The following is a 27,149-nucleotide window of genomic DNA, read 5'->3' as shown; positions in this document are numbered from 1 at the left end:
TTACTGTCATTTCATTGGCTGCCCCGGTTGACAGGAAGTGGTATTGGGCAAACAGGTTTGAGAGACTCTTTTAAAGCTGCAAATGGTTAATGTTATGTTGACATTGAGGCTACAGTTTACTAACACCCACATCAAAACCCCTTCATTCTGACCCATTCTTACAGCCCTCTCTTGTCCAGCCCGGCCCGGCCCAAAGTGGCTCAACGGCTCACTCGTAAGATTCCATTAGCTCTATGAGACACTTCCACCTCGTCTCAGTTTCACTGATTCAAATCATTTAATGGAGTCACGGATGTATGAGTCCAACCACACGGCCCAATGACAAAGGAGTGGGTCTCTGAACGCTAGACATTCCAATTATTACCAGCACTTATCTGTTGTATAGTTAAACCAATGGCCAGGCCAGGTCGTCACCTGGTTTTCCATTTCCATTGACTTGCCCTAAAACAGGTTCTATTCTAGATACTGTATGGGTGGGGAGTTTGATTGGGGGGTTTCCCTTTCTAAAGCATTCATCTTGTACTTATCTGTTATGTGCATATGAGCATTCCTTTCCTATCGTTCACCAGTCATCTTCATTATCGTCATAATCCATCTTCACCACCAGCATGATTCTGTGTTTCAGGGCCCTTTTCTTTTTTTTCCAGCGGTATTATGATGACACCCAGAACGGCACCGGAGCGTGCACGCTAACGGATTACCACCCGACCCACAGGGCTTACAGTTTAATCATTTATGTAGATATTGCTCTGAGACAAAGACAGCACTATAATTCATAACGTCCCCTCACTCAGACCTGGCTGCTACTGTGACGGTTGCCATGGCGAAATAGATTCAATTGTTGTTGTTTTTTTCAAACCCGTTAAAGCTTTATTTATAACTTACTGGATGACGAACGGTATTCGGGGTGACGGATTAATCATTAACAGCAGCACCGTTGGTCAAACTGAGAACACACTCGCAGCTAGTTTATTTTGCTTCCACCTGTCTATGTCCATGTAAACAAAGATAGACTAGGCCTATATCCCCAGAACATTGGATCGGCATTGATGGACAAGGGGCCCCCTGATTATGTCCAAAGTCACTGTCTGGACATGGAGAAGGTTCTGGATATACTGGTTTAGATCCGCCACTCATACGTATAAATAGTGTCGGATGGAGTTGGTGTTTGGCAGCGCTCAGTAAACATTAGGAGGCAGAGGAGCCTGATGAAAGGGAGTGAAACATGATTTGCGTTCATTACGCATAGGCCCAGTGGGAAGAGACAGAGAGAATGGCCTAGTCAGAGAGAGAGAGAGAGAGAGAGAGTGAATGGAGAGAGTGACATTGGAAAGAATTAACAAAAAAAACAGAGCAAACTAGAATGCTATTTGGCCTTAAACAGAGAGTACACAGTGGCAGAATGCCTGACCACTGTAACTGACCCAAACTTAAGGAAAGCTTTGACTATGTACAGACTCCGTGAGCATAGCTGCCGTAGGCAGACCTGGCTCTCAAGAGAAGACAGGCTATGTGCAAACTGCCCACAAAATGAGGTGGAAACTGAGCTGCACTTCCTAACCTCCTGCCCAATGTACGATATTAGAGACACATTTCCCTCAGATTACACACATCCACAACATTTTGAAAACTAATCCATTTTTGATAAACTCCCATATCTACTGGGTGAAATACCACAGTGTGCCATCACAGCAGCAAGATTTGTGAACTGTTGCCGCAAGAAAAGGTCAACCAGTGAAGAACAAACACCATTGTAAATACAACCCATATTTATGTTTATTTATTTTCCCTTTTGTACTTTAACTATTTGCGCATAATATGACATTTGTAATGTCTTTATTCTTTTGGAACTTTTGTGAGTGTAATGTTTACTGTTCATTTTTATTGTTTATTTCACTTTTGTATATTATCTAGTTCACTTGCTTTGGCAATGTTAACATATGTTTCCCATGCCAATAAAGTCCTTAAATTGAATTGAAATTGAGAAAGAGAGAGAAAGAGAGAGAGAGAGAAAGAGAGTGAACGAGAGAGTGAGAGAGCGAGAGAAAGAGAAAGAGTGAGAGAGAGAGAGAGAGAGAGAGAGAGAGAGAGAGAGAGAGAGAGAGAGAGAGAGATGTTGGTTCTCGGGACTTAACAAGCAGGTCACTGTACTTCATAAACAAGTCCCATCTACGGTGGAGCATGACGAGCACATTTCAGAACCACACTATTTTGTTCATGCTGACTCTCTGTACTTCCAACTCGCTATCTCTCTATACATCTCTCTCAGAAATGTTCAGTGAAAAAAATGATCATGCATGTTATATCAACATGGGCAACGTCCTACACGTTCCATAAAGTACGTCCTACACCTTCCATAAAGTACGTCCTACACCTTCCACAAATCAAGTGCAAAGTAGCCTACACTCAGAGGAGTGTTACATCATCACTAACCCACCACTGTAGCTGGGGCTTTTCTGGGTTTGATGTACTGTGTTGTGATGAGTGTGATAGAGTGAGAGGTGTTACCAACAATAAAGCCTGGTGCCTAGAATAGTCCTCTCCACCCATACAACATATGACACTTCTGCAGCCTGTCTGTCTGGCCGTCTGGCCATCTGGCACACAGTACTGTTTAGCTCCTCTGTGTGTGTCAGCTGGCCCAGCGAGACAGAGGCTCCTAATCATCTCAAACCTGCTTGGAGACGCCACAGCCAAGCTGTCTCTCTCTCTACTCGGCCTCTCTCTTTCTCTCCACTATGTGCCTGTCTGTATGTCTCCTCTCTCACTCTCTGTTTTCGCTCTCTTGCTCCCTTTCTGTCTCTCTCTCTCTGTATCCCTCTCTCTACCTCTCAATTCAATTCAAATGGCTTTATTGGTATGGGAAACATATGTTTACAGTGTCAAAGCAAGTTAAATAGACAATAAACAGAAGTTGAATAAACAATCAGAAATGAACAGTAACCATTAGGCTCATAAAAGTTTCAAAGGAATAGAGACATCTCAAATATATTATGGCTATGTACAGTGTTATAACGAGTAGATAATAGTTCAAGTACAAAAGGGAAAATAAATGAACAAACACCATTGTAAATACAACCCATATTTATGTTTTTCACTGGTTGCCCTTTTCTTGTGGCAACAGGTCACAAAACGGCACACTGTCGTATTTCACCCAATAGATATGGGAGTTTATCAAAATTGGATTTGTTTTGAAATTCTTTGTGGATCTGTGTAATCTGAGATAAATATGTGTCTCATACATCCTAATTGGGATGTCGAATTTTATGTTCCTTTCGATGGTGTAGAAGGCCCTTCTTGCCTCAGACTGTTCACAGCTTTGTGGAAGTTACCTGTGGTGTTGATGTTTAGGCCGAGGTACGCATCATGTTTTGTGTGCTCTAGGTTAACAGAGTCTAGATGAAATTTGTATTTGTGGTCCTGGCAACTGGACCTTTTTTGGAACACCATTATTTTTTGTCTTACTCAGATTTACTGTCAGGGCCCGGGTCTGGCAGAATCTGTGCAGAAGATGTAGGTGCTGCTGTAGGCCCTCCTTGGTTGGGGACAGAAGCACCAAATCATCAGAAAACAGTAGACATTTGACTTCAGATTCTAGGAGGGTGAGGCGGGGTGCTCCAGTCTGTTCTAGTGCCCTCGCCAATTCGTTGATATACAGTGGGGCAAAAAAGTATTTAGTCATCCACCAATTGTGCAAGTTCTCCCACTTAAAAAGATGAGAGAGGCCTGTAATTTTCATCATAGGTACACTTCAACCATGACAGACAAAATGAGAGAAAAAAAAATCCAGAAAATCACATTGTAGGATTTTTCATGAATTTATTTGCAAATTATGGTGGAAAATAAGTATTTGGTCAATAACAAAAGTTTATCTCAATACTTTGTTATATACCCTTTGTTGGCAATGACAGAGGTCAAACGTTTTCTTTAAGTCTTCACAAGGTTTTCACACACTGTTGCTGTTATTTTAGCCCATTCCTCGATGCAGATCTCATCTAGAGGAGTGATGTTTTGGGGCTGTTGCTGGGCAACATGGACTTTCAACTCCCTCCAAAGATTTTCTATGGGGTTGAGATCTGGAGACTGGCTAGGCCACTCCAGGACCTTGAAATGCTTCTTACGAAGCCACTCCTTCGTTGCCCGGGCGGTGTGTTTGGGATCATTGTCATGCTGAGAGACCTAGCCACATTTCATCTTCAATGCCCTTGCTGATGGAAGGAGGTTTTCACTCAAAATCTCACGATACATGGCCCCATTAATTCTTTCCTTTACACAGATCAGTCGTCTTGGTCCCTTTGCAGAAAAATAGCCCCAAAGTATGATGTTTCCACCCCCATGCTTCACAGTAGGTATGGTGTTCTTTGGATGCAACTCAGCATTCTTTGTCCTCCGAACACGACGAGTTGATTTTTTACCAAAAAGTTATATTTTGGTTTCATCTGACCATATGACATTCTCCCAATCTTCTTCTGGATCATCCAAATGCTCTCTAGCAAACTTCAGACGGGCCTGGACATGTACTGGCTTAAGCAGGAAGACACGTCTGGCACTGCAGGATTTGAGTCCCTGGCGGCATGGTATGTTACTGATGGTAGGCTTTGTTACTTTGGTCCCAGCTCTCTGCAGGTCATTCACTAGGTCCCCCACGGGGTGAGATCTTGCGTGGAGCCCCAGATCGAGGGAGATTATCAGTGGTCTTGTATGTCTTCCATTTCCTAATAATTGCTCCCACAGTTGATTTCTTCAAACCAAGCTGCTTACCTATTGCAGATTCAGTCTTCCCAGCCTGGTGCAGGTCTACAATTTTGTTTCTGGTGTCCTTTGACAGCTCTTTGGTCTTGGCCATAGTGGAGTTTGGAGTGTGACTGTTTGAGGTTGTGGACAGGTGTCCCCGTGGGGGACCTAGTTCACTGAAGAAATTGCCCTGTAGTTCATTCAATGTAATTGGAGAATCCAGTGGGTTCTGGTAGTCTTTAATAGTTGATTCTAAGATTTGAATTGATAATGTCTTTGCTGTTTGATCTTTGTTATAGGGTCAAAAGATTGGAGAAGTGGTTTACCAATACATCTCCGTTTTGCATAGATAACCATTCGTGTTGTTGTTTCTTTAGTGTGTTCCAATTTTACCAGAAGTGGTTAGATTCTATGGGTTCTTCAATTACATTGAGCTGTATTCTGACGTGCTGTTCCTTCTTTTTCCGTAGTGTATTTCTGTATTGTTTTAGTGATTCACCATAGTGAAAGCGTAGGCTGTGGTTTTCTGGATCTCTATGTTTTTGGTTGGATAGGTTTCCCAATTTCTTTCTTAGGTTTTTGCATCAAATCATTTGTCATTGTTGTTAATTGTTGTCATGTACTGTCATGTTGTCTTGTCTCTGTCCTTTCCCTTCACCCTGTCTCCCTCTGCTGGTCGTGTTAGGTTACCTTTTCTCCCCCGCTTTCCCCCAGCTGTCCCTTGTCTCCTCTAACTACCCATTCACCCCGTTCCCCACCTGTTCCCTTTTTCCCTCTGATTAGGTCCCTATATCTCTCTCTGTTTCTGCTCCTGTCCTTGTCGGATTCTTGTTTGTTTGTGTCATTCATGCCTGAACCAGACTGTCGTCATGTTTGCTGTAACCTTGTCCTGTCCTGTCGGAATCTGCCGGTCCATCTGAGCCTACCTATGTTTGGTAATTAAAGAAGCTCTGTTTAAGTTGATTCGCTTTTGGGTCCTCATTCACGCACCGTAACAGAAGAATCCGACCAAGAATGGACCCAGCGACTTCGGATCCTCTCCACTCAGCCGTCGAGATCCAGGGAGCGATGCTAGGCAGACACAAGCAGGAATTGTCTGCTGCTCGACATGCCGTTGAGACCCTGGCCACCCAAGTCTCCAACCTCACAGAACAGGTTCACCATCTCCGCCTCGATCCACCGGCCACTTCCAGGGCTTTCGAATCTCCGGAGCCCAGAATCAATAACCCGCCGTGTTACTCTGGGGAGCCCACTGAATGCCGCTCGTTCCTCACCCAGTGTGATATTGTGTTTTCTCTCCAGCCCAACACTTACTCCAGGAGCACTGCTCGTGTCGCCTACGTCATATCTCTCCTTATTGGACGGGCTCGTGAGTGGGGCACGGCAATCTGGGAGGCAAGGGCTGAGTGTACTAACCAGTATCAAGACTTTAAGGAGGAGATGATACGGGTTTTTGATCGATCTGTTTTTGGGGAGGAGGCTTCCAGGGCCCTGTCTTCCCTATGTCAAGGCAATCGATCCATAACAGACTACTCTATTGAGTTTCGCACTCTTGCTGTCTCCAGTGGCTGGAACGAGACGGCCTTGCTCGCTCGTCTTCTGGAGGGTTTCCGCGCAGAGGTAAAGGATGAGATTATCTCCCGGGAGGTTCCTTCCAGCGTGGATTCCTTGATTGAACTCGCTATTCGCATTGAGCGACGGGTTGATCTTCGTCACCGAGCTCGTGGAAAGGAGCTCGCGCTCTCCGTCGCCTCCCTCTCCGCATCACTACCATCTTCCTCTGCCGGCTCGGGTGCTGAGTCCATGCAGCTGGGAGGTATCCGCATCTCGACTGAGGAGAGGGAACGGAGAATCACCAACCGCCTCTGTCTCTATTGCGGTTCCGCTGGTCATTTTGTCACTTCATGTCCAGTAAAAGGCCAGAGCTCGTCAGTAAGCGGAGGGCTACTGGTGAGCGCTACTACTCCTGTCTCTCCTTCAAGATCCTGCACTACCTTGTCGGTCCATCTACGCTGGACCGGTTCGTCAGCTTCCTGCAGTGCCTTAATAGACTCTGGGGCGGAGGGCTGTTTTATGGACGAGACCTGGGCTCGGGAACATGACATTCCTCTCAGACAGTTAAAGGAGCCCACGGCCTTGTTCGCCCTGGATGGTAGTCCTCTCCCCAGGATTCAGCGTGAGACGCTACCTTTAACCCTCACTGTTTCTGGTAATCATAGTGAAACCATTTCTTTTTTAATTTTTCGTTCACCTTTTACACCTGTTGTTTTGGGCCATCCCTGGCTAGTTTGTCATAATCCTTCCATTAATTGGTCTAGTAATTCTATCCTCTCCTGGAACGTCTCTTGTCATGTGAAATGTTTAATGTCTGCTATCCCTCCTGTTTCCTCTGTCTCTTCTTCACAGGAGGAGCCTGGTGATTTGACAGGGGTGCCGGAGGAATATCACGATCTGCGCACGGTGTTCAGTCGGTCCAGGGCCACCTCTCTTCCTCCACACCGGTCGTATGATTGTAGTATTGATCTCCTTCCGGGAACCACCCCCCCCCCGGGGTAGACTATACTCTCTGTCGGCTCCCGAACGTAAGGCTCTCGAAGATTATTTGTCTGTAGCTCTTGACGCCGGTACCATAGTCCCCTCCTCCTCTCCCGCCGGAGCTGGGTTTTTTTTTGTCAAGAAGAAGGACGGGTCTCTGCGCCCCTGCATAGATTATCGAGGGCTGAATGACATAACAGTGAAGAATCGTTATCCGCTTCCTCTTATGTCTTCAGCCTTCGAGATCCTGCAGGGAGCCAGGTTTTTCACTAAGTTGGACCTTCGTAACGCTTACCATCTCGTGCGCATCAGGGAGGGGGACGAGTGGAAGACGGCGTTTAACACTCCGTTAGGGCACTTTGAATACCGGGTTCTTCCTTTCGGCCTCGCTAACGCTCCAGCTGTCTTTCAGGCATTAGTCAATGATGTCCTGAGAGACATGCTGAACATCTTTGTTTTCGTTTACCTTGACGATATCCTGATTTTTTCACCGTCACTCCAGATTCATGTTCAGCACGTTCGACGTGTCCTCCAGCGCCTTTTAGAGAATTGTCTTTTTGTGAAGGCTGAGAAGTGCACTTTTCATGCCTCCTCCGTCACATTTCTCGGTTCTGTTATTTCCGCTGAAGGCATTAAGATGGATCCCGCTAAGGTCCAAGCTGTCATTGATTGGCCCGTCCCTAAGTCACGCGTCGAGCTGCAGCGCTTTCTCGGCTTCGCGAACTTCTATCGTCGTTTCATCCGTAATTTCGGTCAGGTGGCAGCTCCTCTCACAGCCCTTACTTCTGTCAAGACGTGCTTTAAGTGGTCCGTTTCCGCCCAGGGAGCTTTTGATCTCCTCAAGAATCGTTTTACATCCGCTCCTATCCTTGTTACACCTGACGTCTCTAGACAGTTCGTTGTCGAGGTTGACGCGTCAGAGGTGGGAGTGGGAGCCATCCTTTCTCAGCGCTCCCTCTCTGACGACAAGGTCCACCCATGCGCGTATTTTTCTCATCGCCTGTCGCCGTCGGAACGTAACTATGATGTGGGTAACCGCGAACTGCTCGCCATCCGGTTAGCCCTAGGCGAATGGCGACAGTGGTTGGAGGGGGCGACCGTTCCTTTTGTCGTTTGGACTGACCATAGGAACCTTGAGTACATCCGTTCTGCCAAACGACTTAATGCGCGTCAGGCGCGTTGGGCGCTGTTTTTCGCTCGTTTCGAGTTCGTGATTTCTTATCGTCCGGGCTCTAAGAACACCAAGCCTGATGCTTTGTCTCGTCTCTTCAGTTCTTCAGTAGCCTCCACTGACCCCGAGGGGATTCTCCCTGAGGGGCGTGTTGTCGGGTTGACTGTCTGGGGAATTGAGAGGCAGGTAAAGCAAGCACTCACTCAAACTCCGTCGCCGCGCGCTTGTCCTAGGAACCTTCTTTTCGTTCCCGTTCCTACTCGTCTGGCCGTTCTTCAGTGGGCTCACTCTGCCAAGTTAGCCGGCCACCCTGGCGTTCGGGGTACGCTTGCTTCCATTCGCCAGCGTTTCTGGTGGCCCACCCGGGAGCATGACACGCGTCGTTTCGTGGCTGCTTGTTCGGTCTGCGCGCAGACTAAGTCCGGTAACTCTCCTCCTGCCGGCCGTCTCAGGCCGCTTCCTATTCCCTCTCGACCGTGGTCTCACATCGCCTTAGATTTTGTCACCGGACTGCCTTCGTCAGCGGGGAAGACTGTTATTCTTACGGTTGTCGATAGGTTCTCTAAGGCGGCTCATTTCATTCCCCTTGCTAAGCTTCCTTCTGCTAAAGAGACGGCACAAATCATCATCGAGAATGTTTTCAGAATTCATGGCCTTCCGTCAGACGTCGTTTCGGACAGAGGTCCGCAATTCACGTCTCAATTTTGGAGGGAGTTTTGCCGTTTGATTGGGGCTTCCGTCAGTCTCTCTTCCGGCTTTCACCCCCAGTCTAACGGTCAAGCAGAACGGGCCAATCAGACTATTGGTCGCATCTTACGCAGTCTTTCTTTTCGCAACCCTGCGTCTTGGTCAGAACAGCTCCCCTGGGCAGAATACGCCCACAACTCGCTTCCTTCGTCTGCGACCGGGCTATCTCCTTTTCAGAGTAGCCTCGGGTACCAGCCTCCGTTGTTCTCATCTCAGTTCGCCGAGTCCAGCGTCCCCTCCGCTCAGGCTTTTGTCCAACGTTGCGAGCGCACCTGGAAGAGGGTCAGGTCTGCACTTTGCCGTTATAGGGCGCAGACTGTGAGAGCTGCTAATAAGCGTAGAACTAAGAGCCCTAGATATTGTCGCGGTCAGAGAGTTTGGCTCTCCACTCAGAACCTTCCTCTTAAGACGGCTTCTCGCAAGTTGACCCCGCGGTTCATTGGTCCATTCCGTATCTCTCAGGTCATTAATCCTGTCGCAGTGCGACTTCTTCTTCCGCGATATCTTCGTCGCGTCCACCCGGTCTTCCATGTCTCCTGTGTTAAGCCCGTTCTTCGCGCCCCCGCTCGTCTTCCCCCCCCCCCCCCATCCTTGTCGAGGGCGCACCTATCTACAGGGTCCGTAAAATCTTGGACATGCGTCCTCGGGGCCGTGGTCATCAGTACCTAGTTGACTGGGAGGGGTACGGTCCTGAGGAGAGGAGTTGGGTTCCCTCTCGGGACGTGCTGGACCGTGCGCTGATTGATGATTTCCTCCGTTGCCGCCAGGTTTCCTCCTCGAGTGCGCCAGGAGGCGCTCGGTGAGTGGGGGGGTACTGTCATGTACTGTCATGTTGTCTTGTCTCTGTCCTTTCCCTTCACCCTGTCTCCCTCTGCTGGTCGTGTTAGGTTACCTTTTCTCCCCCGCTTTCCCCCAGCTGTCCCTTGTCTCCTCTAACTACCCATTCACCCCGTTCCCCACCTGTTCCCTTTTTCCCTCTGATTAGGTCCCTATATCTCTCTCTGTTTCTGCTCCTGTCCTTGTCGGATTCTTGTTTGTTTGTGTCATTCATGCCTGAACCAGACTGTCGTCATGTTTGCTGTAACCTTGTCCTGTCCTGTCGGAATCTGCCGGTCCATCTGAGCCTACCTATGTTTGGTAATTAAAGAAGCTCTGTTTAAGTTGATTCGCTTTTGGGTCCTCATTCACGCACCGTAACAATTGTCTGCTTGAAATGTCTAGATTTGATATGGAAGCTGAAAGGTCAAATATACTATTTAGGCTTTCTACTGCCAACTATCGTCACTAACTCTTACAGTTGAATGCATTCAGTCGTACAACTGACTAGGTATCCCCCTTTATCTCTTGCTCTCATCTCTATCTTTCTATCCTCACTGCAACTCTTTTGTGACTGTGTTGGCTTGAGAGTGAAATATAAGTGGGTGGATCTCAGTGGCCTGTGTTTCCTAATAATGGTGAGAGTCAATAGAGAATTGTACTGTACAATATTCTTCACTGCAAACGTTTGGATTGTGAGGAAAGCTTATGGCATTGGATGCAAACAAATAACTCAGATGGAAAGAGAAGCTCGTGCCAAGGTTTGGATGAGACACTCTGGAGTCTGTTAAGTGCCTCTGGGTGACCTTCAAAGACAGGAAATATCTGCTGTTTCAGCAAAAGCTTCCAAACCAGGAACTAAAGCTTTGTTATTTCAATAAGAGGAGGAGAACGTGAAATCAAACTTGTTCAGGTACAGTACGTGCTCAGGTGAAGCAAGTTTTGTGACGCTGTAACTGAAAACATCGGATCGATTAGTAAAGAATTGGATTGATTTAAGGCGAGGAAAGAAACATGAGATGTTCTCCACCAGCAGCAAGGCAGATGCCTCCTACAGCCTAATGGTATGTCTCTGTCTTGACTATCAACTGTGGATCCTGATGAGTCATCTTCATGTCACTTCATGTTGTGCCAGGAAAGCGATAAGGCAGCTCTCACAACATTAGACCTCCTAGCCAGGAGCCATCGGGCTTGGTGGTGTGTATATGTGCGTCTGTGTGTGCATCATTTGACACAAAGCATCCCTCCAAGCGGTGAGCCAGTCACATATGAGCTGCCATTTCCCTCAACAACCCCTTCTAGTCCGTCATCTCAGCCAGAACTCATTTTTCTAGAGAGAGAGAGAGAGAGAGAGAGAGAGAGAGAGAGAGAGAGAGAGAGAGAGAGAGAGAGAGAGAGAGAGAGAGAGAGAGAGAGAGAGAGAGAGAGAGAGAGAGAGAGAGAGAGAGAGAGAGAGAGAGAGAGAGAGAGAGAGAGAGAGAGAGAGAGAGAGAGAGAGAGAGAGAGAGAGAGAGAGAGAGAGAGAGAGAGAGAGAGAGAGAGAGAGAGAGAGAGAGAGAGAGAGAGAGAGAGATATCACCTATAGCTGCTGTATGACGTGCTTTACTGGATTTTAATAGGCATGGTTGTGCATTAGTGCACCCCCAGGTGACACAAAACAACAGGTCGCGATGTCACTTCCTAATCTGCAGCTCCATATAAAAAACTGATGTCATCGCCATGGTTTCCCCTGACAAGTGTCCGACCGGCCTCACCGTTTTACTGTGCACGCTGTCATATCAGCATTAATGTCATGGATGGGTGGCATTGAATTCATTAGTGAGACACCCTTAAAAGGGTTATGTATTTTTCCTGCAGGATTGTCTCTGAGGCTGGTAGATTTCCTGAAGTACGAACCTTATTAATGATTTCAGTCTGTCAAGGGGAGCGTAAGGGGAGTGATTCCCCAGGCTGGACGGGAAGGCTGACGGGGAAGCTGATGTTGGAGACATGGCAGGGCCAACGAGAACATATGGAGGACAAGATCTGGCTAACAGGGAGCCCTGGGAAATGGCCTCCTGTCTGTGGTTTATCTGACCCCCATTCCTCTTCAGAACAGGAGATGCTGTGGCATGATAGTGAAGAAAAGCAGAATTTTTAAAATCCATTTTAATGGGAATGGATGATGAAATACATGAGTAACTGCTGAATGACCATATGTGTATTGATGTTTACATACACCTTAGCCAAATACATTTCATTTCAGTTTTTCACAATTCCTGACATTTAATACTAATAAAAATGTCCTGTCTTAGGTCAGTTAAGATCACCACTTCATTTTAAGAATGTGAAATGTCAGAATAATAGTAGAGAGAATGATTTATTTCAGCTTTTATTTCTTTCATCACATTCCCAGTGGGTCAGAAGTTTACATACACTCAATTAGTATTTGGTAGCATTGCCTTGAAATTGTTTAACTTGGGTCAAACGTTTCGGGTAGCCTTCCACAAGCTTCCCACAATAAGTTGGGTGAATTTTGGCCTATTCCTCCTGACAGTGCTGGTGTAACTGAGTCAGGTTTGTAGGCCTCCTTGCTGGCACACGCTTTTTCAGTTCTGCCCACAAATTATCTATAGGATTGAGGTCAGGGCTTTGTGATGGCCACTCCAATACCTTGACTTTGTTGTCCTTAAAACTTCTTTGGGATAGGGGGCAGCATTTTCACTTTTGGATTAATAGCGTGCCCAGAGTGAACTGCCTCCTACTCTGTCAATAGATGCTAATATATGCATATTATTATTAGTATTGGATAGAAAACACTCTGAAGTTTCTAAAACTGTTTGAATGATGTCTGTGAGTATAACAGAACTCATATGGCAGGCAAAAACCTGAGAAGAAATCCAAACAGGAAGTGGGAAATCTGAGGTTTGTAGCTTTTGAACTCAGCCCCTATCAAATTAACAGTGGGATATGGGTTATTTTGCACTTCCTAAGGCTTCCACTAGATGTCAACCGTCTTTAGAACATTGTTTCAGGCTGCTCCTGTGAAGGGGGGCCGGATGAGAGCTGTTTGACTAAGGGGTCTTCCAGCAGCCTCGTTCTCAGTCATGCGCTTTCACATGAGAGGTATCTCTCGTTCCATTGCTTTTCTTGGTTGGAATATTATTAAACATTTATGATAAAAACATCCTAAAGATTGATTCTATACTTAGTTTGACAAGTTTCTTCGACCTGTAATATAACTTTTTGAACTTTTCGTCCGACTGGACCAGAACGCGCTTTTGGATTTGTTTACCAAACGCCCTAACAAATGAAGCTATTTGGACATAAATGGACATAAATGACGGACATTATCGAACAAAACAAGCATTTATTGTGGAACTGCGATTCCTGGGAGTGCATTCGGATGAAGATCATTAAAGGTAAGTGAATATTTATAATGCTATTTATGACTAATGTTGACTACCCAACATGGTGGATATTTCTCTGGCTGGTTTGGGCTCTGAGCGCCGTTCTCAGATTATGCTTTTTACGTAAAGTTGTTTTGAAATCTGACACAGCGATTGCATGAAGGAGAAGGGTATCTAAAGTTCCATGCATAACACTTGAATTTTCATCAACATTTCTAATGAGTATTTCTGTGAATTCATGTGGCTCTCTGCAATATCACTGCATGTTTTGGAAATACTGAACATAACACGCCAATGTAAAATAAGATTTTGGGATATAAATATGAACTTGATCGAACAAAACGTACATGCATTGTGTAACATGAAGTCCTATGAGTGTCATCTGATGGAGATCATCAAAGGTTAGTGATTAATTTAATCTCTATTTGTGCTTTTTGTGACTCCTCTCTTTGGCTGGAAAAATGGCTGGGTTTTTCTGTGAGTTGGTGGTGACCTAACATAATCGTTTGTGGAGCTTTCGCTGTAACGCATTTTTTAAATCAGACACTGTGGCTGGATTAATGAGAATTGTATCTTTAAAATGGTGCCTAATACTTGTATGTTTGAGAAATTTGATGTATGAGATTTCTGTTGATTTGTATTTGGAGCCCTGCAATTTCATTGGCTGTTGGCGAGGGGTTCCGCTAGCGGAACAGGGTTTTGCCACAACTTTGGAAGTATGCTTGGGGTCATTGTCCATTTGGAAGACCCATTTGCAAAGCTTTAACTTCCTGACTGATGTCTTGAGATGTTGCTTCAGTATATCCACATAATTGTCCTCCCTCATGATGTCATCTATTTTGTGAAGTACACCAGTCCCTCCTGAAGCAAAGCACCCCCACTACATGATGCTGCCACCCTCGTGCTTCACGGTTGGGATGGTGTTCTTCGGCTTGCAAGCCTCCCCCTTCTTCCTCCAAACATAACGATGGTCATTATGGCGAAACAGTTCAATTTTTGTTTCATCAGGCCAGAGGACATTTCTACAAAAAGTACGATCTTTGTCCCCATGTGCAGTTGCAAAACGTAGTCTGCCATTTTTATGACGGTTTTTGAGCAGTGGCTTCTTCCTTGCTGAGCGGCCTTTCAGGTTATGTTAATATAGGACTCGTTTTTACTGTGGATGTAGATACTTTCGTACCTGTTTCCTCCAGCATCTTCACAAGGTCCTTTGCTGTTGTTCTGGGATTGATTTGCACTTTTTGCACCAAAGTACGTTCATCTCTAGGAGACAGAACGCGTCTCCAACTGAGCGGTATGACGGCTGCGTGGTCCCATGGTGTTTATACTTGCATACTATTGTTTGTACAGATGAATGTGGTACCTTCAGGCGTTTGGAGATTGCTCACAAGGATGAACCAGACTTGTGGAGGTCTACAATTTTTTTTCTGAGGTCATGGCTGATTTTCTCATGAAAATGGCACCGAGTTTGAAGGTAGGCCTTGCAATACATCCACAGATACACTTCCGATTGACTCAAATGATGCCAATTAGCCTATCAAAAGCTTCTAAACATCCTTTTCGGGAATTTTCCAAGCTGTTTAAAGGCACTGTCAACAGTGTGTATGTAAACTTCTGTCATTGGAATTGTGATACAGTGAATTATAAGTGAAATAATCTGTCTGTAACAATTGTTGAAAAAATGACTTGTGTCATGCACAAAGTAGATGTCCTAACCGACTATAGTTTGTTAACAAGGAATTTGTGGAGTGGCTGAAAAACAAGTTTTAATGACTCCAACCTAAGTGTATGTAAACTTCCGACTTCAACTGTATATATACACAGTAGGGATATGGCATGTTTTGTATAGGAATATGTCACATAATTGCTGCCTATATTATGTGATGTAAATGCTCACTCCGCTGATAAAGATGTTTGACATCCTGCCCTGTTTGTTGAAATCATGACCTCAGAGCTGAATAGCCACAGAGAGGCTCGAGCCCAGTCTGCCCGGTAACATGACTGCGGGCCCTATCCAATGAAATCAATTAGAATACACCACTTGCCTGCTGTGATACAATGTGCAACTGGATTGTTGTAAACAGTAAAATAAGATCACTGTGCCAACATGTTTGCAGTGGAGCATTATTATTTACAGGAGATTTAACTCCAAAAATCCCCTTGTGGATTAGATTGAATGGAACCCTAATCTTGAGATTAGCACACAGTCCTCTCTATACCATCAATCCCCACTTCACAGACACAAATGCTGTTCAAACAGCAGTTTTATTGCCACTAATGACGCTCTTAAACATCTCCGGAGCAACACACAGCGCTGCCGTAGACTTACTATTTATCATTATTAAATAACGGGAGACGTCAACAGAACTGGTAAGACGATCCAGTGGGAGGCTGGGAACTCGTTCCTGAGGAGAGGAGTGGTTCGAGCTTTACAGTCTCAGAATGGAGCGTTCAGCGACATGGTGTTTACCACTGTACTGCTGTTGACAAAGCTTGAAGTGTGAGGGACTAAATCCCACATTCAGTCAATCGAAGAACCCAGACCACAGGTTAACTCTGTTCACGCTGTTTTGGGACCTGTAACCTCGACACACCGCACAAGCTGTTCCTCTCATGGACATGCCCTTCAAATACATTGTGTCTTTGTGTCTTTGTGTGTGTCCCAGATTTGTCTCAGGTGCGCTCCTCTGATTGTGGCAGTGTGTTTTGGAGCATCGTCTGTTGTGTCCTTGTGTTGTTGTTTGCTTGTTGTCACTCTTCCCCAGGTCCCGCTGGGAATCTGTAGATGAAATACCACAGGGAACACATTTGATTTGCAAATCGTTTTTGGAAAGACAGTGCTGATTTGCAAGAACATTTGCAATAAAACTAGGCGTGCTTATTTTACTGGTTTCTACATTTGACACAAAAAAAAACACTTCAGGAAACACAAGATTGTATGCCTCAAGGATATACCACTGACAACGAGACATGTTTTGCATTATAATATTGCGTTTTGTCTAACACGGTAGTTGTGTAACCTATGATTCTGTTGAAGGGTGGAGCCTTAAGCTGCTACACACACCAAGAGTTTGCCAATTAAAATTCACTGGAGTGTTTTGTCTGCTGTAACTTTCCAGTCGATGCCTGTTTTGCACATTCCAGTCAAGGTCGTCAGTGTTTGCGCTGTAAGTTCAGAGGTTTGTTTGCCATCCAGTCAACAGACACAGCCATCCTCGCTACCAACGATAATGTTCCACTGTTGTCCAGGGGTTCAATGACACCTATCACTCACTGGGTGGATCATTTTTCAGATATGGGCATGTGTGTGTGTGTGTGTATACCAGCCTGTGTGTGTGTGCCGATTTGAGCTATGACCTGTACCTCAATCACCACCCCCTTCTGGAAAGTACAGGTGTTTCCTCTGATAATATACTCACCTACCCCTCTTGTCTCTCTCTCCTCCCTCCCTCCCTCTCTTTCCCTAACCAGGAAGTGAGAGCCGTACAGTCCAGCCCATCCAGAAGAGCCCCAGCCAGTAGCTACCAGCTTGACCAGAAGAGGGACCCATCACCTGGTGAGAAAATGGCCTCAGCTCATGACCCCAGCCTCTGTAAGTAGTTAATTACTGTAGTATTAAACACTGCCCTACCTCCTCCTCCTCCAGGACTTTTACTCCATCAGAAATCAGGTAGCACAACTTTCATAGAATTTCCTCAAATCCACATAGCAGCTACAGAATGTGATACCGGTTATGTGTACTTGAGAGAGAAATGTCTGTTGAGAATGTACTGTGTTGTCCTGTGTGGGATAAAATCAACTCTGGGAATGGAGTATCATCCAAGGCAGAAAATGAACAACCCTAGATACACAAACAGTGTTTCCATTACTGTGATAAGAGAAGTTGCTGAGTGGCTGCATTGTGGGTTTCCCCTTTTCCACTGAAACTGATAACACTGTCTGTACAGAGTAGTCGTGGGGAAGGTGCAGTATTCTCCGTCTAAAAAACTGCAGTATTTCTAATTTAAAAAGGTCCACAGATATATGTTTCTTTATGGAAAACCATCCACAAATAATTTCACTGTTTCACTCCATTTAAATGATTTACACATGTGAAGGCAGAGGACGTGACCTGAGAGAGATAGTGCTTGAGTGTGTGACATGAGTGTGTGACATTGGGGTCATGTTGAGGTGCTTCTGTGAATGAGTGTGTGTGTGTGTGAGAGAGAGACAGAAAGGCTCAGTGGATTGATGGACAGCTCACTGTGTGTTCCACTCACATACTTACTGACAGACACACACACACTCACACACACACAGACAGACAGACAGACAGACAGACAGACAGACAGACAGACAGACAGACAGACAGACAGACAGACAGACAGACAGACAGACAGACAGACAGACAGACAGACAGACAGACAGACAGACAGACAGACAGACAGACACACACACACACACACACACACACACTCACAGACACACACACACGACATTACTCCTAGTTGTTGTTGTGGTTTCAGTAACAACCTATATACAGCAGTTCAATCTCCAGAATGTTTTTTTTCTCTTCTCAAATGTTACCTCGGCCATGTGAAATGGTTAACCAGTCCTAAATCACTGTGGTGGCTAAAGTTGGATGACACTGTGGCCTTTGCGGACCAGTGTGGGTGTAAGTGATGAGGGTTTGTGAGAGCTGACCGATTGACAGTGTCATGCTAGTGACAGCATCATGTGATTTACAGCTCACAGTGAGTGACAGAGGAGGTAAAGGAGCTGTTTTCCCGAAGCCACCGTGTTAAATAAAGACCTGTGAACGACACACTGAGCTTTGTGCTTTAAACAAGCACCAACCTCACCTCTGAAGCAGCATGCTTTTGTCTTTTAAATAGACAACCTTGGTTACAATATCTCCCTTTTGTATATCCCACTGGATTCTGGGTCTGGTTTATATATCCCACACCTGTGGGTCCAAACAACACTATATTTTTGACATGGAATGTAACAGTTGTAGTGATATTATTTTAGAATATCAGGGGATACGCCCCGTTGGGAAAAGCACCACTGATTTTGTTAAACAAGGCAAATTTGTTTTGGGATTTTACCCAACAAAGGTTATTGGAGGAGATTTTAGCCTCAGGATACCTGCTTGAATTGGAAATCGAAGCTCCAGTCACTCAGATTGACACCTATTGATCCACATTGTTTCTCTTAGGGCTTCTCTAAATGGCAAAAGTTCACTTCCTCCCATTATCTTCCATTAAGCACAATACTCAAACAGAATCAGAGGGCTAAGGTGCTTTGAGGGACAACAGTCTCCACCTAGACAGTCAGCTCATAACATAAACTGTTGTCTAAACACTGACCTGAAAATAAGTCTTGCCAGTGAATGTGCATACACATCTACTGTGCCTTAGCAAAAAAAGTTTCCAGAATTTGTGAAATGCGTTCATTATTAACCCTTTGAAGGCCTGCAGGCGTTAGCTAGCTGATAAAGCGCCAAGGGATACCGTCTATGACATCAGATATTCCGGGCGAGTTTGTTTACACTCCACGAACAGGAAATCCATGTGCAATTTCAGAGGGATTATCAGCATGGCACAGGTTCCTACAGCAGAGATAACCAGGCTTTCCTTTCGTCGATGCACTGCTATGTCTGACTCTGGGGGTACTTACACACCAGAGGAGGCTGGTTGGAGGAGATATAGGAGGAAGGGCTCATTGTAACGGCTGGAATGGAATTTATGGAATGGAGTCAATCATGTGGTTTCCATATGCTTGATACTGTTCCATTCATTCCTTTCCAGCCAATACAATGAAACCCTTCCTCCTATAGCTCCTCCCAATAGCCTCCTATGGTGTGCACTGTGTTTCCTCTGCAGGGCCAGAAAACAACAATCACTGCTATCTATTTGAATGTAGTGAACTATACAATACCTGGAGGCTTTCTGAACAGAACCAGGGGTACCCTGGGTAGAATGTTAAGATATGTCAGGGTCTGCACATTGGTGCCTTGAGCGAGCTAATGCTAATCAGTCTTTGATTACAGGCCTGAATGAGAGAAGTTAGTGTGATGAAGCTACTCTCACAAGGTCATTGGCTTAAGGGGAGCTCGTTCTTGTTGGGCAAAGTTTACTCCCCTCTTTCATGCTGAGCTCTTTTCTCCTTCTGCAGGTTAGTGAGAAAGTTACAGAGGGTCAAAGACCGTACCCCCAAGACATGCTAACCTCTTCGTCATTACCAATAACAGGGAGGATAGCCTGTCCTGGGGGTATGATCTTTGACACTGTAACTTTCTCATTCATCATTATTCACAATTCATTTAGGATTATCCGTAATCATTGTGGCATCCACATTAATGTAGTAGCGTTTAGAAACATATTATGTTTACAATAAAATTTACCACGCATTTCTATTGGACACAAAATAATCGGAAACACAACCAAAACGAACAAGTTTGTAGAGTCATTGCTACGAATATGGGACCAAATACTACACTTTTGACTGCTTTATTTATATTAATCTTCAAGGGTGTCAATAAATTTGATAACTACCTTAAAACTTCTTCAGGATTGGTGCATCCCCTAACGTAGAACATTTTTCAGGACGTAGACATATCTAATATCGGCAGAAATATTAAATTCTTGTTAATCTAACTGCACTGTCCAATTTACAGTAGCTACTACAGTGAAAGAATACCATGCTATTGTTTGAGGAGAGTGGACCGTTTTGAAATTGATAAGTTATTATTAAACAAATTAGGCACATTTGGGCAGTCTTGATACAACATTTTGAACAGAAATGCAATGATTCATTGGATCAGTCAAAACTATGCACATACACTGCTGGCATCTAGTGACCAAAATCTAAATTGCACCTGGGCTGGAATAATACATTATGGCCTTTGTTTTTTTCTTTGCATTATCTTTTACCAGATCTATTGTGTTATATTATCCTATATTCCTACATTCACATTTCCACAAACTTCAAAGTGTTTCCTTTCAAATGGTATCAAGAATATGCATATCCTTGCTTCAGGGCCTGAGCTACAGGCAGTTAGATTTGGGTATGTCATTTTAGGCGAAAATTGAAAAAAAGGGGCGAATCCTTAAGAGGTAAAAAATAAAATGTCTTTCTTGTTAAACAAAATCTCTTTCTCTGATCAATTTTTTGGAGCATATAACACAGCTCAGTATTTTAATTATTTATTTTATACACTTATTATTAATCATCTTTAACAAGGGTATCAATACATTTGGACCCCACTGTATGTAAACACTGGTTTGGTGCTGGAGATGGTGAATATGAGGTTGAATAGTGGCTGAATTGCCCTTTAACTACAACATGATGTCAGTTCAATGATAAATTATTGAATGATACTTCTTGTATGTCACATAAAGGGACAAGTTTCCAGTCACAAAATATTGTATTTAATTTATGTGTGTTCTTAAGATAGAATTCTTAATTGAAACAATAACAAAACACACTCCCCGCCCCTGTTTAGCTAAAAAGCTAAGTAATGGTGCTGGAGAAATTTAACCACTCTCAAATTTATGATATCAAATGTATAGTTTTAACCATGTTTTGAATCTCTACAGTGTTTGTTTACATTCATGATGTTTTATAAACATTGGAGTAAAGCTATTTGGGGTTCTGATGGGGTACGACAGTTGAACTAAACTAATTAAGCATTTATAAGATATTCTTCAAGAATCAATGGGAATCAATCAAGTCCAAAAATGGATCTAGCAACTAAGGATTCTAGCTTTAAGGCGTGCATTTATGTAACAGTTCCTGGAAATGTTTCGATTCCCAGAACACAAGTGGCTTTAATAATAATAATAAAAGCAATAATAATAGATTTATTTTATGTAGTGCTTTTCATTACAAAGATCATTTTAAATACGCTTGTTAAAACAAACTAAGCTAATGTAGAGATCTGGCAGGTGTTGGGCGATGTTCTTCCATCTTCAGGTGATAAGGTGCTGTTCAGCCAGGCAGTTCAGAAAGGCTGGACAGTAACTTAAGGGGAGGGAGCCTCGATGGCACAAAGAGAGAGCAGCGTCACTCAGTTACTTAGACAGGCCCGGTACCACAAACACACACACACTAAGATCTGAGATATATTTGTATATAGTGTGTTGTAAATGCCATGATCATGGCTGATGCATCAGGGCGAGCTATGACAGGCGGCTCTGTTGTGGTCTCAGAGGGGACTCCTGTCCATCTGGTATCCCTGTTCCCCATCTGGGCCCGGGCAGCCAAGGGAGATCCCTGAACCTCAGGTGTCTGCCCTCTACTCAGTCCCCTTTATTTTCTACTTTTCAGTTTTTGGCATGTAAAAAGTCCTGCTGTCTGTGGCTCTTAAAAGGGAGCCTAGGGTGGATTCACACATTTCATCATCAAAGATATTAAAAGAACGTCATCATGGTGAATCATCGCTGTCAATATTTCTGGATTTGGATACGTGTATGAGGTTATCTGGGTCGGTCCTCTCACTGGGTTGATTACCCACCCCATCCCTTCGTCTTTTCCCCTCCACTCTGAGAAACGAGGGATGTGGGTCCGGTTTCGAGGTCTCAGTGAGGAACGTCTGTTCCGTTAGGTCCGTGTGACTTAAGGTAAAGGGAATGTAGGGTACCTCATCTAAAAAAAGCCCCCCTACCCCTCCTGAGCTCCGTCTTTTAGGAAGGGGGGGCATCTAAAATAAAATCAGCTGTCACTGTCCACTAGGCCCCACAGAGCTGAGCTGATCGCAACACTGCTGGAGCCGGTCTCCAACCCTCATTAAATCACCTCCAAGGGTTTTGTTTAGTTTTCTCTTTTAACGGCTGGGCGAAAATACCCTGCTGCTGGCTCTCAGGGGATTTCAAGGCCCTTCAACATTATCTGAGGGATTGTATTGTCTGAGGTACACGGTCGTGCTAAAGGCATAGAGAGCACTACAGTAAGTAAGCCAGTCTTTACAACCTTCATAGCCTTTCAGTGTGGTGTTGCAATACTCTGCATGTAAAGGTGGACTGACATTCATTGTCACATGATTGATTTGAGTGAGACACACAAAGACACTTCGAGAGATATGTAGAGAGAGAGCGAGAGAGAGAGAGAGAGATATACTATATGTACTGGATGAATGAGAGGCTGAATGGTGAATTGACTGTGTTGACAGTAGATTGCCTTTTCAGTTTTATACAGCTTTTGCTTGCGTGTACTGTACGACTAGGTTGTTTTACCATGTAAAACAGGACTGGAATTACAGCAAGAGTCTTCTAAATGTGTTCCAGAAGTATAGAGTTGTCAGATGATGCTGATTGGACCGGTGACCGAGGGGTCGGTGGTTCGAATCCCTGCGTTATCTAGGCGAGGGATCTGTCGATGTGCCCTTAAGCAAGGCACTTGACCCTAGTTGCTCCTGTAAGATGCTCTGGATAAGAGCGTCTGCTAAATGAATAAAATGTAAAATTGCGAAAGGAAGCATGATTCCACGAGGATGTGGGATTGTTAAGTATGCATGAAGTCAGCTTGTTTTTCCTGATCTGATATGACTTAGTTATTTCGCCTGGAATGCTCTCCGACTGTCCGACTGTGAGCGTACTCAGTAGAGACATCGTGACCAAGTACTTGAGGCCGATCCAGTGGTCTCTTTGATCCATTTGACAGCTTAATAATTGTGCGTCGTCTCTGTGCCTGGGGAACAGCCAGTTGAACTGGAGTCACAGAACAGCGAGCTTTGGCTCAGGATCTCAGCTGCTGCTCTGGGTCTGTGGTTCCATGAGGCTAGCTAGCTAGTAGTGTAGCCCACCTCTGATCACATAACCACAGGCAGAGCAGCAGCAGTGACCGTGGGTGGGGGGGCTGGCTCAGCTCAATATAGCCACTGAGCCATGCATACCAGATGCAAGGCCTCCCCCACACATACTGTCTCCCCCATAGACTTTTCCATGTGGAGTTTCCGCAAACGCACTGCTGACTAATGATACAGTAGGTGGCCTTCCATGGAAGGGAAGTTAATATAGGAAAATAAAATCAGTGAAAGCACCTCTGCTTTTAAGACAGCGATGTCAAAACGCAAACAGATGGTAATCTGCTGGAAGATTATGGCATCTTACCCAGTAAGTCATTTGTAAATGTTATAATCATTGAAATCGGTTGATATCACTAATTAAACAGACGAACGCGCCAGTGATGTAGATGAAAAAGCTTTTAGGCTTCTGGAGAAACTGAGCTCTTTTGAGATGTCCTTGTGTTTGACCTCTCTCTCTCTCTCTCTCTCTCTCTCTCCCTTCATTAGAATAAGCCTCCTCAATATTTGTAGCCGTAGGTGGTAATATCTCTCTAGGAGCTGATCCATTGTCAGTATTGTGGAATAATTATAATGTCAAGGAAAGATTTGAATGGAGAAAGCTGATCCAAGAGCAGCACTCCCTTACTGGGAAACATGACTGCAGACAGGGCCGGAGAAAAAGAAGAGGATTTATTTTGCGACTCTCATGGAGCCTGGTTTAGTTACCTCACTTCCCCGCTACGGCGAGCTTTGCATTCATTCACCACCATACCTCCGCTCGCAGGCTGAACATACCAAGGGACTGTTGTCAATGTTTTTATGGCATCAGAACCGCTTGTATGTCTGTCTGTCTTACTGACAGCCCAGGGCCCAGTTTCCTGATAGCCATGTAATTTAGGGCCAGGATTGTATAAAATATGCATCTTTCCTACAACGTCCGAAGACATAACACACGTTTCCCAAAGCACCAGGCAGAGAGAACGGTCAGTAAGTGTGTTGTTGGCGCATGTGTCAATACTGATAGGATCAATAGAAAGGGAGTGCTGCTCTCGCATCAGCTTTCTCCATTCAAATCTTTCCTTGACATTATAATTATTCCACAATACTGACAACGGATCAGCTCCTAGAGAGATATTACCACCTACGGCTACAAATATTGAGGTGGCTTAGTCTAATTACCGGAGATCTGCTGTGGATAAAGTGACGCAGGAACGCAAACAAGCCTCTAACAACGCACTTTGCTGTTTACGAGTGGTCCGAGGCAGGCGTTAGATTACAAACGTTTTCCAGTGCAACGTCAATAATGGTTTTGGGAAATAGCTTGGAGATTTAATGATGCTCCTATGAAGGTTCTAACGAGCAATTTAGCCGTAAGATGCCTTTGGGAAACCGAGACCAGAACCATGACGTGTGGTACACACTTATCCCCAGTGATAAATGAGGGCATTATCCCTCGTTCGCTGTGTTAAACGAGTGTCAGGTTTCAGGTGACCTCAGGTGCAGAGTATCTGACCCGTATTTATAGTCAAGAGTGGGTAAAACCCAGATTTATTTTTGGACGTTGCTGTGCGGGTCAGTAATCCTCTAGGTATCTCTCTCGGCAGCGCAGGGTGATTGGTTAACACTAACACGCCCGCCATAGCAGGAGGATCTAAAAATGGTGGTTTAAGGGAACGTGCTTTCATCACATGGTAGCCAATCCAAGTACTTGGCTCCTGTGAGAAATATTTTGGCCCTGTTTTAAAAGACTTGAAGTAGGGAGCATGTTTGACTTGTGTCATCCGGTCAGACAACCAGTCAATTCCAGGAATAGGAAATCAAACCGGCAGATAGTAACACATGTATTCATAGGACTTTTCTAAAAGTGGTCTGACAGCCATTAGGGCGACTAGCTCTTCTCCATAGGGGTATATGCGTACGGTATGTACCCAGCAAAGAATAGTTTTATTCTCTAATAGTTGTAGCTGAGATACCATTGGAACAGTTCCTTAAAATATACCAGTGTTCTATCCATGTGCGTCTGTTTTGGCTACGACCCCCCCCCCAGTATGTGGAACAGCAGAGAAAATCCACAACGTAGAAATGTCAACGTGTACTACATAACACAATTACCATTTCCATCCGTGCCCTCTTTAATCTCAATGCATTATAACCCCGGCAGACTCAACATGCTAAAAGCCTTGAGGTCCAGTGTGGGTGTTAGAGAGATCCTCAGTGGAGTCATCTCACTGGCTTAATGATGCCTTGTAGCGTAGCGGAGTCAACCATAAATCAATACTTGACTCTAATTGGACGTCTACAGGGATGTACTGTACTAACCACTAATCAGTGTGCGCGTCCATTTGTGTGTGTGATGTTAGAGCAGTCCTGTTTGATTGATGAGTTTGACTCGCTTCAGTTCCATGACGACATCCTTTGTGAATCTCCATTGTCTTGCCTATGGCTATGTGTAGAGGGGTCCTGTAAGGGACATGTGACAGGACGTGGTTCTGGAACAAGCCGGACGGAGGTGTGAAGCTAACTTGGATGGCAGAAGAGATGAGTGGAGGCTGCTGAGGGGAGGACGGCTCATTAATAACGGCTGGAATGGAGTCAATGGGAGGGTATAAACTACATGGAAACCACGTGTTTGACACCATTCCACTGACTCCATTCCAGCCATGATTATGAGCCGTCCTCCCTACAGCAGCCTCCACTGGTGGAGGTGGTCACTGTTGTCGCTCTGCCGCTCGCAGTTACATCATGGGCCCCGTCCTTACAGATAATAGGACGTAGCTAGCACAGCTGTTTTCCAATACGTCCTGTTAAAATGTCCTCTGTGGTGTTTTCAACAAGTATCTCTTGAAAGTATCTATTCTGTTGGTACATGGTTTTTTTATTTGACCATTAGTCTATTGGCACCACGAAATGGTGGACACCAATGAGCTGAAACGCAGAAAGGTTGACTCATAACTGATCCGACTCTTACGTAAACCACGGATTTACTGTAAATCAAGGATGAGAACGAACGCAGACATTCGTGTGACAAACGACGCTTTCAAGTCAGGATTCCGGCTCTTTATGTGCATGAACTGCATTCTCATGTCCTGGAGTGTAAACTGTTGCGTTTTGCAGCTGCGGGTGGAACCAGGTCAGGACGTCCTGAGGAAAGGGAAGGGGTGGCGAGTCAGAGGAAAGGAGACGGAGGAGCGCCCACCAGCAAGGAGGCGGAGTCCGTGTCACTAAAGGAACGCATGGCCATGTATCAGGCTGCCGTGTCCAAGAAGGAGGCCAGCAGCTCATCCGCCACGGTAAGGGGATACTTCCACAAGGACGTAAAGAGAGATGGAGAGAAAGACACTCCAAGGATAATAACTAGACAGGCTGATAAGCAGGCAGGACAGGAAGACAGACACTATGCCTTCAAAAACACACACATTGAAATATGCGCGCTATAATTGGCAGTGCATCCCATTTTAGACTTTATTAACAGAACATTTTCACATACCTCCAAATATGACGCATTCTCAAAACTGTTCTACACAGACATCCATGACCACACAAACATGCTGTGTAAAAAAAACAAAACAAAAAAGAGCTTTACGTGCCTGGTTCATCAGAGTAAAGAAACACCTCTCTGAAAGCAGCTTAGACTTTGTCCAACCTGTAATTGAAAACGAGGGCATGTATTAAGCCGAGGCCATTAATTCAACTCAGTCTGTGGACTGAAGCCATCGGAGCCACAACCTTTTAGCCTTTTACTGTACGTGACTCAGCGGTTCACTATTATTCACGATTATATGGCTTGTCTTCCCTGGTCTGTTGCATTCCATTCAAACTTCTCTATACCCAGGTCACGGTTATCTGATTGGAACTGAAAGGAACGTCAGGAAGACATTTTTATATTCCTAAGCCTTTTTATATTGAGAATCCTCATCATTAGAAATAATTCCTCTTTTGTCATGAAGAAACCCAGTGTTGAATATTCCTGGACACGACAAAGATCTTCCAG

The 27,149-nt window shown here is 44.8% G+C and overlaps 1 protein-coding gene across 5 annotated transcripts in view; it reads left to right on the top strand.

The window, feature by feature from the left end:
* LOC110528801 (uncharacterized) overlaps nt 1–27,149 on the top strand; it is a 59,652-nt gene that overhangs the window by 10,821 nt on the left and 21,682 nt on the right. For 3 of the 5 annotated variants that reach the window (XM_036982838.2, XM_036982840.2, XM_090240311.1), the window contains 2 exons: nt 16,864–16,984; nt 26,273–26,448. In XM_036982838.2, coding sequence (XP_036838733.2) covers nt 16,864–16,984; nt 26,273–26,448 — 297 coding nt within the window. Of the gene's footprint in view, nt 1–16,863; nt 16,985–21,583; nt 22,322–26,272; nt 26,449–27,149 lie in introns of those variants that run through there. The other 2 variants (XM_090240312.1, XM_036982841.2) reach the window with 1 other exon arrangement.

This window comes from Oncorhynchus mykiss, chromosome 7, assembly GCF_057628025.1.
Source record: "Oncorhynchus mykiss isolate SJ-2025 chromosome 7, ASM5762802v1, whole genome shotgun sequence".
NCBI lineage: Eukaryota > Metazoa > Chordata > Actinopteri > Salmoniformes > Salmonidae > Oncorhynchus > Oncorhynchus mykiss.
The sequence above is the reverse complement of the archived record's forward strand: the minus strand, read 5'-3'. Positions and strand labels throughout refer to the sequence as shown.